At 42.0% G+C, this 17325-nt stretch overlaps 1 protein-coding gene across 2 annotated transcripts in view; it reads left to right on the forward strand.

Moving 5' to 3' along the window:
* Positions 1-17325, forward strand: part of KIAA0586 (KIAA0586 ortholog) — a 216805-nt gene that overhangs the window by 76274 nt on the left and 123206 nt on the right. For both annotated transcript variants that reach the window (XM_077464465.1, XM_077464466.1), the window contains exons 18-22: positions 1085-1201; positions 10812-10889; positions 11010-11188; positions 12368-12453; positions 15107-15231. In XM_077464465.1, the coding sequence (XP_077320591.1) occupies positions 1085-1201; positions 10812-10889; positions 11010-11188; positions 12368-12453; positions 15107-15231 (585 nt within the window). The remainder of the gene's footprint in view (positions 1-1084; positions 1202-10811; positions 10890-11009; positions 11189-12367; positions 12454-15106; positions 15232-17325) is intronic.

Below are 17325 nucleotides of genomic sequence, written 5' to 3' on the forward strand. Positions count from 1 at the left end.
CCATCAAGGGGACTTGCTGGCGTCCTTGGACATCCAGGATGCTTACCTGCACATACCAATTTGCCTTCAGCATCAAAAATTTCTGCGTTTGGCAGTAGGGGAAGCCCACTACCGTTTGCGGCTCTTTCTTTTTGGCCTGGCATCAGCCCCCTGAGTCTTTTTACCAAAGTACTGGCTCCAGTGTTGGCGTTGTTGAGACAACTCAGGATCGCGATCGTGGGTTACCTAGACGATCTCCTCCTGAAAGCTTCTTCCGCCTCAGAATTAGAGGAGGATGTGGCGATCACCTTGCAGTCCCTGCAAGCATTTGGGTTGCTTTTGAACCTGATGGATGCACGTAAACTGAACACAGTGTCAGGGCTCAGCAGCCAAGATAAAACCATGGTCAGTTTACGGGGGGGGGGGGCAGGATCAGACAGGTTTTTTAGGTGATAGAAGGGGCCAAATTACACAGCACAAGCACTATGCTGTTATTCATGCTTTAAAGGAACAGGATTCGCCCCCCCCCCCCCTTTTTTTTTTTATTTTAAGGTTAACAAGTGCTTTAACTTTAGGATCTCTTCTCCCCCTACTTTAGCTTCATGGCTGTTACGTAATTAATCAGGCACTCCCATTGTACAAACTGATATATGAAGCCAGAGATTGCCCTTGTAAATTCCATATGATCTGGGACTTGTGGGTGAACTCGGAATGCACTATACCACCTAATACTCAAGGTACTGACTAGAGCCTAGGCTCTGTTGTTGAACCCCTATTTAGCTTTTCCTTGACTGTTGTATTTGTATACACTGTTATATCGACATTCTACACTCTGTCTGTAAATTAAGTTGTTGCATAACTGTTCCTTCAGTCCTTGATCCAAGTGTAATGATAGGACATTCTATATATTCTGTACTGTGATACTTGAGCATAGTTTTCTCTATCCTATTTTGTATTCTTTTCATTTTGCACTTGCAAAGTGTATGTACAATAAAGTTACTTTTTTAAACTTTAGAAGCTCTTTAATATTTTAATTTGAGGTTAGATTAGTTGTTGATCTTGTGTTTCTCTGACATCTTTGATAACATTCTTGTTCCTTTTCTAGGTTTTGCCTTGTGTTGACATTGATAGTATAGCCAGTGACAGCCCAAACACAAGTGAAAGAACACCGAGTGTGGAATTTGTGCCTCCTACCCCCAGCCCTGTCCAGCCTAACATACAGGTAGGTATATGAGACACTATTCATTACTTTGTTTACTTTGTCAATACTCTGATCACCTGAAAAACTGCAGGGATCAGTGGGATGGGGCTTAATAATGCTGTGAATTTAGGATGGTTTAATTCCGTAGCAAACTGAACGGGGCAAGTGGTATGGTCATAGTGATGGCAGATTTGCATGGCGTTTGATAACATAAGAAAAATTTTATATCAGACCTAAAGAGTGCTGTGATGGAAACCGGTCATTGAGAATTATTATTAGGTTTCAGAATGAGTTTTGTTTTAGGCGTTGAAGGCTGCTCATACTACAAACGGTTATTGTCCACAACAAACCACTGTCTAGCAAGACATTTTTAGCTTTCATTATTAAAAACTTGTTCCCTAAGGCTCCATTCACACCTGAGCTTAGCGATTTTACTGGGCCCTTTTGAAGCTTTTTACAAGCATTTTCAAGCTTCAGGCGTTTTTTGTTTAGCCGTTAGAAATCACTAGTGGGAGGAGAGGGGGGAGGGGGGGAATTAAGGGCAGAGAGCTGCTGTTTGAGCAGAAAACTGCGTCACATGGTTTTTAGGCCTTTCTCTTGAAGTTTATGGGGCCAAAAAACGCTTGTAATCTGCCAAAAAGAAGCTCATGCACTTTTTTTGAACGACAGGCGTTTTCGCTTTAGGCGACAGAATGCTCATATGTGAACGGGACCATTGAAATGAATGGGATTTGGCTTGTTGAGCGTTTTAGACCTTCAAGCAGAAAATAGTTTAGTTGTGAAGGGGCCTAACACTGTCACCCATTGCTCCAATTCCATCTGCAATGCTCATATTCCAGGGAACCTACCACCAGTTTGATTGCAAGATTCCTACTATTTTCAATGTGGTGCGTGCGTGCGTGCGTGCGTGTGTGTGTGTGTGTGTGTGTGCGTGCGTGTGCGTGTATTATTATTTATTTATTACAGGTACTTGTATAGCACCACTCAGCACTTTACACATATATTTGTACATTCACATCAGTCCCTGCCCTCAAGGAGTTTACAATCTCTAAGGTTCCTAACTCACATTTCTGCATATACTGGGGTCAATTTAGACAGGAGCCAATTACCTACCAGCATGTCTTTGGACTGTGGGAGGAAACCGCAGTACCCAGAGGAAATTCATGCAGGCACATGGGGGAATATGCAAACTCCAGGCAAGTAGCTCCGTGGTTGGGAATCAAACTAACAACCCAAGCACTGCTAGGCAGAATTGCTAACCACTTAGCCACTGTGTAATTAGAGTTCACTAGCAGTCTGTCATTTGAGCAATTACCATTTATTAAACCTAAATGCCTGATTTTAACACCCCTCTTAGACATTGAATTGATGCTGTCACATTGCCTATGTAGGGCAAAGCGACAGTGTCTCTGCAAAGACCCCTATTTGCAGTATACCCACCTTGCCTGTGCTCTCTCACAGTTCCTACCCCCATTGCAGCCAACGCTGAAATACCAGTGACCAGGGGTGAGCGGTGCTGTCATTTTCTTGGTCCTGTGGCAGTGCCCAGGCCTAGCAATTGACTGCTTAGGATAAAGCACTGTCACAGAGAAGAGATTTACCTAGAATTGCCAGATGGTGTCGCCATGAGCAACAGAGGTATGATTGGCACAGGAGTGCTTAGCAAGGTGTGTATGGGGGGGGGGGGGGATGGGGGGGTCAAGGGGAGCCAATTGCAGAGACACCGTCACTTTGCTCTGCATGGCCAAGGTGTCAGTGTGTTATATATATATATATATATATATATATATATATATATATATATATATATATATATATATATATATATATATATATATATATATATATATATATATATATATATACCGTATATATAAAGAGGATACATGGAAGAGTTCAGTTTTAATATGAATAATCATATAAGTGTATGCAAATGTTAAAAAAAAAAAAAAAAAATTGTTACTATTTATAATTTGTAATTGTATAAGTACATGGGGGCAGCCATAATTATTTATCACATATGCAAGCTCTGTTTCCTGTGCCTTGTACTTCATCGTATCTAATTGCAAGTCTGGCAGGGTATGTTAAAAAAAAAAAAAAAAAAAAAAAAAAGACACCCACAATGATACTTGTGTTGTATAATCTTTGCCTAGGCTTTAGGCTGGGTTCACACTGCTGCGGTGACGAGATCGGATGTAATTCGCACCGCACTACAGTGCAAATCACATCTGATCTCTGTGCGATGCGAGTTCAGCCATACAGATAGTATCGCTGAATTCACATCGCATCTGGCCCAAACTCGCACAGGACCCTTTTTTTGGTCCGCAGCAGAATCGGATTGCATGGGTGTTCACTCCATGCAATCCGATTCCTGTCCGAGTTTGCAGATCTCACTGCGATATGCGAACTGATCTGGGGATGTCATTAACTTTTCACTGACACTCCCAGCAGTTCACATAGGGCAGTGTGAACTGCCGCCGGGAGGCATGCGATGCAGGGAACCTGCAGCGGATTCGCAGCAGTGTGAACCCAGCCTTGGTTCAAAGATATCAAAGCCAACATTCTGTTAGTATACATTCCTGAATCCCAACCATACCCCCGTACATTGTTACATAGACACAAATCCATCAAGTCCAACCTATGTGTGTGATTATAGTCGTGTACTCCATTTTTGTATGTATGCGCTGTTATCTTTTTTTTTTTTTATTTCTGTCTGTATGGTCTTGTGGCTGTGCCATCTTTAATGCATTTTTTAGGGTGTGCCCCCCAAATCTTTGTCTAGTGTATGGATTCTGACCAAATCCCTTTTGGGCTGGAGCACCCCGCCACCCCATCATTGCCTCTTATTAGTGTCCATCTGTGTTATAGGACGAGTTCTCCCATATAGAGGAGTGTATTTCTCCCATGGTTCAGAGAAGCAGGATCTTCCATTCTATGGCTAGCATAGGACCCACTGATATTAGGGTACTTTGACGTAGTAGTGGGCTTAGCACTATATGGCCGTATGGTGTAACTAAATCCCCATATTTCCTGAATATGCTCAGGGGGTTTTAAATAGCCTTGCAGGAGTTAAATGTAATTTTTGTATGTGTGCGCTGTAATCTTTATTTTATTTTTTTTAAACTCCCTTCCATGAAAAAGATTTATCCCTATTGTGGGGTCACCAGTTTGGTATTTGTAATTTGAAATCGTATCCCCTCTCAAGCATCTCATCTCCAGAGAGAATAAGTTCAGTGCGCACAACCTTTCCTCATAACTAATATCCTCCAGACCCTTTATTAGCTTTGTTGCCCTTCTTTGTACTCGCTCCAGTACATCCTTTCTGAGGACTGGTGGCCAGAACTGGACAGCATACTCTAGGTGCGGCCGGACCAGAGTCTTGTAGAGCGGGAGAATTAATCCCCTTTTTAATGCATGCCAATATTCTGTTTACTTTGTTAGCAGCAGCTTGGCATTGCATGCCATTGCTGAGCCTATCATCTACTAGGCCCCCAGGTCCGTTTTCCATCCTAGATTCCCAGAGAGGTTCTCCCCCCCAGTATTTAGATTTCATTAATATTTTTGCCACCCAAATGCATTATTTTACATTTTTGTACATTAAACCTCATTTGCCATGTAGTTGCCCACCCCATTAATTTGTTCAGATCCTTTTGCAAGGTTTCCATATCCTGTGGAGAAGTTATTGCCCTGCTTAGCTAGGTATAGTCCGCAAATAAGGATATTGAACTGTTTGCCCCATCCTCTAGGTCGTTTATGAACAAATTAAATAGGATTGGTCCCAGAACAGGACCCTGTGGGGACCCCACTACCCACCCCTGACCATCAGTTTTAATTGCATGAATAAAGATGGGCATAGATTTTGTGACCAGGGTAGAGACTCCCCTAGCATAAGAAGAAAAGCTTGCATGGTACGCTCCAGCAACATGAGCCCTTTTTAGAGAGAACCCTGGAGCCCTGCAAATTAGTCTCTTGCAATAGGATCAAATGTGGCTTATACTGTTTAATGTAAAGTATTTGTAATGTAAATACCAAAGAATGTATACATTTAGAATTAAGTCCTCGGACGTCCAGGACACAACCCTAAGATTTACCTCCATTGTGAATGAACAAAGACCAGAGATACCATCCCCTGCGAAGAGGGGAGCCAAAGGTCCGGAGCTCCCTCCCCCCTAGAAATAGAGCAGCAACTGTTTAGCAGGAGAAAATATATTGCACACCCGCTGATTAGAAAGAGTCCAGGCCAGATAGAACAAATTGTCCCAAAAACACAAACGCCCTTATGCCCCGCACCCAGCCCCTTTGATTCCATAACCTTTTTCCTTGCTAGCCACTTTGATTCCATAACCTTTAACCAAAGAAAGGGTAAAGGATGCAAGACTTAGATTAGTCTCACAGGCTCTAGCACCTTACCCAGTTCCCGATCGGCGCATGACGATGTACGTCGGCAGAATGGCACGGGCAGGCAAGCTGGCATACAGGTTGCTGTTTGGGACTCCCATGAGTCCTGTCGCGGGTCCAGCGGACTCGATCGCCGCAGGGATACCCGTAATCGTCTCATGGGGAGGCTGAACGGGGAGATTCCGATATAAACAGCATCTCCCTGTTCTGCCTAGCAACAAGTGACACTGATCTCTGCTCCCTGTGATTGGAGCAGAGACCAGTGTTCACGAACGCACAGCCCAGTACCCCACAGTTAGTAACACGCCCCTAGGACACACTTAACCCCTACACTGCCACCCCCTGGTTAACCCCTTCACTGCCAGTGTCATTTACACAGGAATTGGTGCATTTGTATAGCAATAGTCCCAAAAAATGTGTCAAAAATGTCCGATGTGTCCGCCATAATGTCGAGGTCACAATAAAAATCACTGATTACCGCCATTACTAGTAAAAAAAAAAAAATTATTAATAAAAATGCCATAAAACTATCCCCTATTCTGTAAACGCTATAAATTTTGCGCAAACCAATCAATCACTTTATTGCGATTTTTTTTTTTTTTTTTTTTTTTTTTTTTTTTTTTTTTTTTTTACAAAAAATATGTTTAAGAATACGTATGGGCCTAAACTGAGAAAAAATGTAAAAAATAATGCGTTTTTTTATTTTTCAAAATTGTCACTTTTTTTGTTTATAGCGCAAAAAATAAAAACCGCAGGGGTAATCGAATACCACCAAAAGAAAGCTCTATTTGTGGCAAAAAAAAGGACGTCAATGTTTGTTTGGGAGCCACGTCGCATGACCGTGCAATTGTCAGTTAAAGCGATGCAGTGCCGATTCGCAAAAAGTGGTCTGGTCTTAAGCCAGCAAAATGGTCTGGTCTGAAAGTGGTTAAGGAACAAGTCACGAGAAAAATAAAAGACATTTTTTTTTTTTGCAGTAGACAAAACGGTCCGCAAGCTCCCATTATTCAGTAGGATATCTTGCGCTATAAGAAAACACATAGATACAGCATCATAGTAACCTAGTTAATCCCCTGGACTGTCAGGGAAATGAGGCACAAAGCAGAGTTCCAGGCAGGGCATCATCCCAGCAAATAAAAAGAAGGGGGGGTAGGGTGAGTTCCCACCCCTCGGGCGACCCCGGGAAGCCAACCATCCTGAGGCCTCAGTAGGAGTTGTAAAGAAATATACCTTTTCCTTTATCCACAATGCGCAATTTGGCAAATCAAATTCAGATCTCTCGCCTCTTCACCTGCTGAAAGGAGGCTCTTTTTTTCTGGGTGGCAGCAGAGAAGTCAGGATATATAGAAATCCTGTAGCCATTGAATGCCAATTCAGGCCCTGTCCTGGCCCCTTTCAAAATCTTCTCCCCATCACGGAAATGCAGGATCTTTGCAATCATAGGTCTGGGGATTTCTCCCTTAGTTGATGCTCAACCCGGGATGCGATATGCCCTTTCTATGGCGAACATGTTAGTAAAAGTACCAGGTGCCATGTGCTCTTTGAGCCTATCCTCTAAGAACTTCTCAGGGTGTTTCCTCTCCGCTCCCTCAGGGAACCCCACCAACCTTATATTATTCCTTCACATGCGATCTTCCATATCGGCCATCTTTAAAGCATGCTCAGAGAGGGATTTCTTTGCCAACTGAACAGAAGTGTCCATAGGTCTGACAGTGTCCTTCCCCTGCGTTTTTAAGGTGATCCCTCTATGGTCTGGGACTCACCCGATCTGGTGGGGGGGGGAGACACTGGCTGAGCAGCCTCCACATGTCTCTGTAGTGGTGCCCATTCCTGCTCCTCCTCCTCCCGTGCACCGGCACCATCTTGGAAGCCCCAGGCAAATTGGGCCAGCCATTCTACTGGTGTTTTGGGCCAGGGTGGGCCCGTATTTCACCATCCCTGGAGGTGCCTGTGAGGATCCTGCACACATATCCCAGCAGTCCAGGTCAAAATGTTAGCGTTTTGCTCACAGGGTCACAGCAGAATCAACAACCTGCAGAGAGAGCTCTGTCCCTGCAGTCCTTACATGCTGCGTGCCGTCTCCACCCCTACATGCAAGAAAGAGTTACTTGCATCTGTAATCTGTATAGTAGAGGAGCTAATGAGTTAAGTGTTTTCATTAGAACCACCAGCATTGATGAATTATTCATATCTTAATTACTCATACATAATAACAAACATACTTCCCGTGAGCACCGACTGCTTTTAGTGCTAATTTATTCATTCTTCATCTAGGTTCTGGCAGCTTTTCAATAATGTCAGTAAACCTTACATGTATCTGAGTAATGGAAAACATCTGTGTGAATTGTGATAAAACAAGCTGTTTCCATAACACTAGACAACAGATTACATTACAGAATGAGGCTGAAAGTGAATAAAACTCAAGCGGCCGGGAACAGATCTGCGTTTCACTTTTGGATACATAAAATAATCTTCACACTACTTCTTGTCTGTAATGTATTAAGGCTCATTCAGTAAAAGAAGCATACAGAGCAATGCGGTGACCCTTTAGAACCAATCGGAATTATTCTCGTAGCTGCCGTGACTAGAATAAACTGAAGTCTGATTGGTGACTATGGTTTACTGTTTTTTGCACATATAATGGGCTCAGTAAACGAATAAGGTCACAAAGGTTCTTTTGTGATTTATTAGAGAATATGCTGAAATGTTAAAGTTATACTAAAGCCTTCTTTCTTAAATAAAAAAAAAAGGTTTTACTTCCCTACTCTGCAACAGTATTGCAAAGAAATTTCACTTACCTCCCTCTTCTTGCAGTTGCAATGTACAGTGTACAGTCCTCCCTTCTTCAGGTGCCTCCTGTAGCACGCGGGTCGCGAATTTACACACACAGCTGCTGGTTCTCCGTGTGCCCCGAGCGATCGCAGGAGCCCGGCGGCAATCGAGACCGTCGGGCGCTCGCATCGGCTTGAGCGGCGTGCAAGCGCCCCCTAGTGGCCGTTTATGCTACCGATGTAGCATAACGCTGATTCGCGCAGCCGAGCCATGCTGCCGCAGTACAACTACGGCTGCTGGTCGGCATGCGGTTAATGTATTATAGTGAAATGTTTTTACTTTTTTACCCACTTTAACTAAGTGGTTGTAGAAACTTGCATATACCCAGTGAAGTGACTATCCTCGGGTGATACACAGAGATGAAACTAATCCTTCTACATAAGTTGTATCTGTTTATCTGCAGACTTCTCTTCTCTACAGCTCTTCAAAGTGCTAAAATGATAAGCTTGTCTGAGAGTTCAGTAAAAAGGGGGCAGAGAGCTGAAGTTAAGCCCCATACACACTATCAGATTTTCTGCTGATTTTTTCCTTCAGATTTACCAAAACCATATAATATGGGGTCAGACCTTAGGAGTTTCAATTTGTATGCAATCAGGCAGGCCCTTGTACTACATGGTTTGGTAAATCTGAAGACCAAAATCAGCAGAAAATCTAATAGTGTGTATGGGGCTTTACTTTGCAGAGCTCAGTGAGGAGAGCTCTTAGCCCCTGTACACACGGTCGGAGATTTCGACAACCAAATCCGTCGGATTTTGTCCGTCGGATCTTGTCCGAAACTGTTGCATACACACGGTCGGACTAAGTTGTCGAAAAATCCGATCATTCAGAACATGATGATGTAATTTCGTTACGATGGGACTACGTTCAGGCTAGTAGCCAATAGCTTTGATGTAGGAATTTGATCTGAGCATGCGTGGCACTTGGTCCGATCAAAATTCTCTACACATGATCGGAGTATGTCCGATCGAACCAGTTGGTCGGGAAATATTTCCAACATGTTGGAAAATTGGGTCCGACAGATATTCAGACGGAATCAGTCCGATACATACCACACACAGTCGGATTATCCGACGACACGGTCCAATAGGACACATTCTGACGGATTCTCCGACCGTGTGTACAAGGGCTAAGAGCTGATTGAAGGGAAGGGACACACAGTACACTGGAACAGAGCTGAGGCTGTCAGTTAGTTAGAGGACCCTCCCCTGTCACCATTATTCTCTTGGTGTCAGGAATACTTGTCAGAAGTAGCAATTTCACTTTTGGGATCAATAAAGTAATCTGAATCTGAAGTGATTCATGCTAATAGCAGAGGGAGAAAGCAGCACACAGATGTAACGCTTAGTGCTTTTCATTTAGACAAGTGCCACTATAGAAGGATATGCTTTGTTTATATTTCATGTCTGCGGTTTACAACTACTTTAAAGTAGAACTGTGTTTAGACTATGTAAATTACGTATTTTTACTAAGCGGTAAAAAACTTTTTGCTTATACAGTCTGTTGCAATGCATTAATGCATGCATGCTAAAGTGTATTGTGTTAAGGCATCCTGTTTGATAGGAATGTGTTGTCAACAATCCTCAACATGCCAATTAACTTGCATGCATATTTTTCCTGATGCAGCACACCACAAAGCACAATATACACTTTCATTGTGTGCTGCATTGTGCATTGGAGTGCTAATCACAATGTGTGGTCCCGCAGTGCATCACACATAGAGCTGTATATTGACTTTTTAGTAAAGTATGTTTGCTGCAGTGCATAAGTGTTAATGGGCCCAAAAACAAGCCCATATGTAGCTAAAGCTACTATATATTAATTCATCCTCCAAATTTGGCAGCTGAAACTTCCCGGCATTGCCGTCATCCTTTTCTCTGTAGCTAAGCTACTTTCTTAGCAGTGAGGTGACTTCCAGCAAGCCTTCTAACCTAAACACAGAACAGGCACGTGGGAAGAAAGGGAGAGAGAAGAATGCTGAAATCCGAATCTACAGACTTCACTACTTCTGTTGTAAACCTTGAGGATTTCACAATCTCTGGCCAATCAAACTGAGCATATATTTAGAAAATACTGAAATATATGTTAACTTTCCCGCATTTCAAACTGATAGTTGACTAATAGCTACATTCCCCTCATGTCTTGAGTTCTTGAACAGCGAGACCACCCATCACTTTAAGGACCAATAGGGAGCCTCAAGAGTCAGGGACAGATGGGACCAACGTTGGCTTGTATGAGAAAAGTTTAGGTCTGCAGCCTATACTTTTAGATTTGCTGATTATTTTGACCTGCAATTTGTATTCTCTGTAACTTGCATGGTTTATCAATGTAATAATTTTAATTACCCTATTTTTGTGATCAGTTTACTGTGCTTTACTTTTCTTTTTGATTCGCTTTGTTTAAGCTACCTGTAAATGTGGAAACTGAAGAAGAAATTCTAGCCCTGCCTGGCACCTCTTATGAAGCACCAGATTTCTCTGAGGTAATATACAGCTACAGATTCGGGAACGTGTGTGACTGTACATGGCCTGTTCTCTACCAGTGACTCTCTAATGATATCCTTATTCAACAAATCTTAGTGTTTTTTTGTTTTGTTTTTTAGGAAGAGGAAGAAGATAAAGTACTTTTACCACCAACCTTAATGTTGGAATTAAGTGGCAGAGGGGAGACGCATATAACCCAACATGATGGAATTCCATTCCCTCCCGCAGTACCCCCTCTACAAACCATAACTGATATTCCGGATAGGAATGATGTCTTGGTAAACAAGCTCATTAGCTGGTCAGTCATTCTAACATTTTTCTTCTATCCACGTATTTATATTTGTCCACAAAAAATGACATTTACAATTTATTGGATGCACTCATTAACTTCTCCTGTCTTGGGTAAACCGCCAGTGAGATTTCCACATTTGTCCACAGTTTCCCATGTTCTCACGAATTTCGCTGTACTTAGGAAGGTTGCATCTTCTATATTAGGCACTTCATGTATTTTCTCTGCATGAAGAGATTTCCAGTGATTCAAGTTGTTAAAAAGGGTCATCAGATGTGTTCTCATGCATAACGGGAACTTCTATTAACTACTTCTGGTTCAGGGGTTTCCACATGCTTTGGGGACACGTGACAGCTCTACTTACTATAGCTCTATTATCTTTTGCTGTCCTATGTGTAAATTATACCAGATCTAGTAGTTAATTTCAAAAGAGGATATGAGACCAACCTCTGTCATCGTGGACCATTTTCTGATTTAGTCAAAGCAAGATGCCAATGTCAGAACTTGGTTGAAAATAGCCATACATAAGGACTTTGAGGGGAATGTCATCAAAACTGGAGCGGACAGAATCTGGAACAGCTGTGCATGGAACCCTATCAGCTTCTATCTTCAGATTTTGTGGGTAAGCTTTGAAATGAAAGATAAAATCGCATTCACTGCCATGCACAGCTGGTCCAGTTTTGATCATTTTCCCTCCATATCTCACGTATAGAAAGAAATAATAAATATGGCAAAGTTTTGTCCAATGTTGTATTCCTCTTTTTCTAGTAGCAAAACTATAAAACAGCCCATCAATTTTTTTAACAAGAAAAAGAGGCTTATGTGTGAGAAGCAGGTCAAAGAAATTGCCACCATTCAGGCCTGTCCACTGGAAAGGGTCTTAATTAGTGTCTATAACTTTACAATGACGTTATAAGGTTGTATAATCGGCAACAAAGGTACCAACCTTGCTCCATGTATAGCAATTTACTTCTTATATTGGCGGCATAATACAGAGATAAATATAAACTAGAGGAGCATTATAATGTCCCTTAGGAAAATTAAAGCTGAGTTATGTCAGATGAACAGGATATTCTGCTGGGAACTATAATTCACTTTTGAACAATAAGATCCTTGTTCGTATATCCAGCAAATGAGCCACTGGTCGGAGCACCCATACACAGTTACCAACTCTATTTTTTATGTTAGGGTGGAGCAAGAAGTAATAGCTTGTGTCATCAATGAGAGGCATCCAGTGACCACATCCGTTGATGACCAGTCTAAATCAGATGCTGGTATGTATATTTTTTTGTTGTTGTTCTGTATATTCTAATATATTACATGTTTAAGTATTTAATGTCATCTGACCATAACACCTTCTATGTAGCCAAAGGTATATAGACACCCCTCAAATTATTAAAGTGGTTGTGAAGGCATAAGGTTTTTTTTTTTTTTTTTTTACCTTAACCCTCTTTCAATTAACCCCTCCCGCCCCCAAATACCTATCTTTACCCATCTCTGTGACCAAGAACATCAGTGCTGTTCTCTTTCCTCACAGGACTCATAGGCAGCGGGAGCCATCGGCTCTTGTTGCTGTCAAGCAAATCTTATGAGCAGAGAGCAGGGGTGGGTGGGGGGGAAATTAAGCCATGCCACTCTGCATTCTGTGTGTGTGTCTACAGCAGCCTGGTTTACTATGTTAGCACTCGGGAGAAGTCAAGAGCTCTGGCAGGGGCCCCAGAAGAAGAGTTTTAGGGCCACTCTCTGCAATACCTTTGCACAGAGCAGGTAATTATAACTTTTTTTTTTTAATTTAGAAAAAAAAAGTATGCCCTTACAACCACTTTAAAGTGTTGCTAAACCCACAACCGTAAAATCAGTCTGTAAATGCAGTAAGGCATGCTTGTTACACTCACTGTGGAATGGGGTTAATCTTCTGCATTGTGTAAAAGGGCTTTGTGATCCTCCTCCTCTTCCACTTGGGAGGGTACATGTGATCAGCACAGGCCCAATCAGCACTGTCCAGACAGAGGGTCAGGGGAAAATGAAAATTCCTCCTACAAGCTTTAGACAGTGATACAAGTCACAAGACTGCTATATACCGCTGATGAGAAAAGGTATTTAACAGTTTATATGTACTAAATCTATTACATTTCCATGTTCTGTGTACTGTGGGAGACCAGATATAGTGAATGCAGGGTCCTGGGTTTCGTAAAACAGATGTTTCCAGTTAGGAATACTGTTAATGTTACAGCATACAAAGACACATTAGACAAATGTACACTTATAAAGAAATATAGTAAAAAAATTAGAGTAGAAAAAAGTTTAAGTAGTCCCTTGTCCGAGTATAGATCTAAGTTTTTCCTAAATATGTTTAAATCAACTAACATTTGACTGACTCGCTACCTCTGCTGGAAGTCTATTCCAAATATCAACTACTCTTTTGGTAAATACGTTTTAAGATACGTTTTGAACTTTCCTTCTGCTATTTTGAGGCCATGTACCTGTGTTCTTGATCTTGGCTTCATTTTAAAAATACTGCACTCCTGAACTTTATTCACTCCTTGGATGTATTTAAAGGCTTCAGTCATGTCTTCTTTCCCCAAATTGTTTTCCTTTGTAGTGCTGGCCAACACTGTATCCCCAAAATGTACTCAATCATGGGATTATTTTCCCTAGATGCAATATTTTTTACATTAAATTGGAACTGAAGTTGCACTGTAAAAAAACTGCGAGCAGGCAGGCTTTTATTGCAGAAGATATATGCACTGTTTCTATTTCAATAAAATGCCCCTACCTGCCTGCTTGATGTCTCCTCCGGCACTGTACAGTGCCGGGCAGCGGGCCGATTAGCAGATTGCGGGTGGAACATGTAACATTTTCCAAAGTTGAACTTTGCCTTTAGGAAATGTTGAACTGAAGTTTACGCTGCTTTGATCAGTACTCCAGCAATGGCAATTCATGTTCCATGTTACAGGGATGCCAACGCTATTGCACTCCTTTGTGTCATTAACAAAATGACATACCTCTCCCACCAATCCTTTAGTTATATAATTTACAAATACATTAAATAGAATAAGACTTGCTATAGAGCCTTTCAGTACACCAGGTCTCTGTTCCGAACGAATCCCATTTACAATCTCACTCTGGTATCTATCCTTTAGCCAACTGCGTATCCACTGAACCACCCAAAAAGTAAGTCCTAGCGTGTACAGATTTTTTATTAGATCATTATGTGGAACTGTATCAAATGCTTTGCTGAAATCAAGATATGCTATGCCCACAGCACCACCCTGGTCCAAAACATTAGTGATCTAGTCAAAAAATTCAATCAGATTAGTCTGACATGATGTTCCACCATTATGGAGCAGTTTAGTGATGGCCTTTTTTTCTTGCATGACTATGACCCTGTGCACAGAGCCAGCTCAATATAGACAAGTGTGTGGAGATGATGACTTTAGACTTATTGAACACCTTTGGAATTAACTGGAATCTAACCCATCATCTTGTTCAATATCAATACCTTACCTCAAATGTTCTTTTGGCTGAATGGGCACAAATTCAAAATCTTGTAGAAAGCCTTAACAGGAGGGTGGAGGCTGTTATAGCCACAAATGAGAGGGGCACCTCTATACAAACGCCCATGGTTTTGGAATGGGATGTCCAGCAAGTTCATATAGGTGTAATGTTCAGGTGCCCTCAGTCTTTTAGCCAAATAATGTATAGCATATGACTCCATGCACACTTATAATGTACAGCGAGCCCCTCGCCTCTTAAAGCTAAAAACCTTGGGGGTTTGTATGTTTCTAATGTCTTCCCTGCTGACTGAGTTTTTTTTATCTGATAAAGTGTTTTTTGTTTTTGATTCAGTACAGTTATTTCAGAGCTCATCTTCTTGTTTGTAGTTGTAGCTGTTGGAGGTAAAGTCTTACCGGATTTTTTTCGCAGGCGTTCATGTGGATTCCGGTTTAATTCGCAACTATGTCGAAGAAGCTTTGGCAGAGATTATAGCCACCATGCTGAGAGAGATTCGAGCTGTGCCAACTCATTCTCTGGAACAGCCTGATGTGCAGGTAAATAAGTATTGTATTTCTACATCATATATTATCATTTTGCTTTTACTTATTTATATCAGTAAGGGTCTAACACTGTTATGAGTAAGAGCAGTGGCGGCATCCACCCAGCTAAGTTTTAACACTGAAGCTTAGCTTACCCATGATGGATGCCAGCAGTAAGGATGGGCGAGTGTACTTTGTTATAGAAAAATGGGGTTCCCTCGCGCTATCAAAGTGAAAATTATCTGAATGTGGTATGTTGGTTAGATTGCTGCTAGACCTAAAGTGTATACCATGCACTTGAACGACAATAAATAAAAAAGGTGATCAGCGCAAACTATATTCCAAATATTACTACAAAGATGGAAAATCCTTGTTTGCACAGTGAATAATTTATTTATGTAGGTTGCACAGTAGCAGTTTTGCACAGCAGCTAAATAATCGCATGCACAGCAGCAATTTGCATTAGGATTCACCAATAGTATTGCTATTGTGTGAAATGAAATGGTGTTAGTCTCCTGCAGTCTACTATACAGCAAGCATGCTGAGAAGAGGAGAGATTAGAGAGACAAAGAAATAAGTGAATCGTGCTGCATTCTCATTTCACTGTCCAGTCACAGGGTTTGGGGTGGAGAAGGATGCCTGTAAATGAAAGTGAAACTGGAGCTGAGAATGACCAGGTTTCATCCCTGCCAGGCAAAGCTGTACTGTGTGGATGGTAGTAATGGGAAGTCCAGATCTTTAAAGTGAATCGGTTAATTTCGAACTGCTCACTGAAATGAACCGATTCAATGAATCGATTCTTCGGTTCACTTGCTGAGTCTACTGACAAGCAAGTGAACCGAAGCTCTGATTCAACCATATTAAATTATTAGAATCAGAAGACTGATTCACACAGAAGGTTGGCAGGTCCTGGGGACATTTACTTTGATTTAGTTGATTGGCGCAGAGCACAAGCCTTTTGTTGTCAGATGAGCTCAGTGTCATGAATTTTGGTGATACACAAAAAGCTGTGTTAGGCTGGGTTCACACTTGTGCGATGCGGGAACCCTGCGATTCCACTACGGGTTCTTGCATCGCACCAGACTCGCACAACAGTTCACAACGACACATGCGAACTGCTGGGGAGTGTCATACAATGTTAATGACACCCCCATTTCAGCTCACATGTCGCACTGCAAAGTGTCAGTTTGGAAATGAATCGGATCGCATGGATGCAACTTGGGACTGCAAAGTTGCATGACAAGAAGTACCCGATTTTCCAATGAGTACCATTCATATCTGTGCGACTTCAAGTCACAGCGACTTCAAAGTAGTCCCTGTACTACTTTGGTCCCATTTTAATGTGACTTGAGGTCCATAAACCTCCAGAATACACAGGCATTGCTTCAAGTCGCGGCAGAATCGTGCAACTTTCTGGCTTTTCAGGCTAACGCAGCCTGAAAGTTGCACAATTCTGCCGCAATTTTGATGCGACTTTAAAGCAATGCCTGTGTATTCCAGAGGTCTATGAATCTCAAGTTGCATCAAAGTGGGACCAAAGTAGTGCAGGAACTACTTTGAAGTCACACAGATACGAATAATACTCATTGGAAATCTTAGTACAAAGTCGCAGGACAAGTTGCACAAGTGGAAATGGAGCCTAAATGAAAAGTGGGTTTTTGTGCATGTGAACTGCATTCTGATAGGCCAACTTCACAGTTAACATTGCTAGCCATCAGATTTGCCCGTAGTCTTTACAGCGCATGCGCAGGAATGATGATCAGATTTTACTACCACTACCATGAGCGAAGTACCCCTGGTAGTAAAATTCAATCGTTAAGGCTATTTTCACACTTGTGCGTCTTGAAAGTCAAGTGCTTTTGCCATGATTTTTGCCACGACTTGAAGCAATGTCTGTGTAATCTTGAGGTCTCTGCCACAAGTCGCATCAAAGTCGGACAAAAGTAGTACAAAAACTACTTTGAAGTCGCACAGATATGAACTGAACTCATTGGAAATCATGGGGTGTGACATGTCATGTGACTTTGCAGTCTCAAGTCGCAGGACAAGTCGCACGAGTGTGAAAGGGCCTTAGGCTGTCCGTACCACCTTATCACTGCTGCTACCTCA

The sequence above is a fragment of the Lithobates pipiens genome, unplaced genomic scaffold (assembly GCF_037356315.1).
Source record: "Lithobates pipiens isolate NorthernLeopardFrog02 unplaced genomic scaffold, aLitPip1_a1.2 Scaffold_30, whole genome shotgun sequence".
Classification (NCBI taxonomy): Eukaryota; Metazoa; Chordata; class Amphibia; order Anura; family Ranidae; genus Lithobates; species Lithobates pipiens.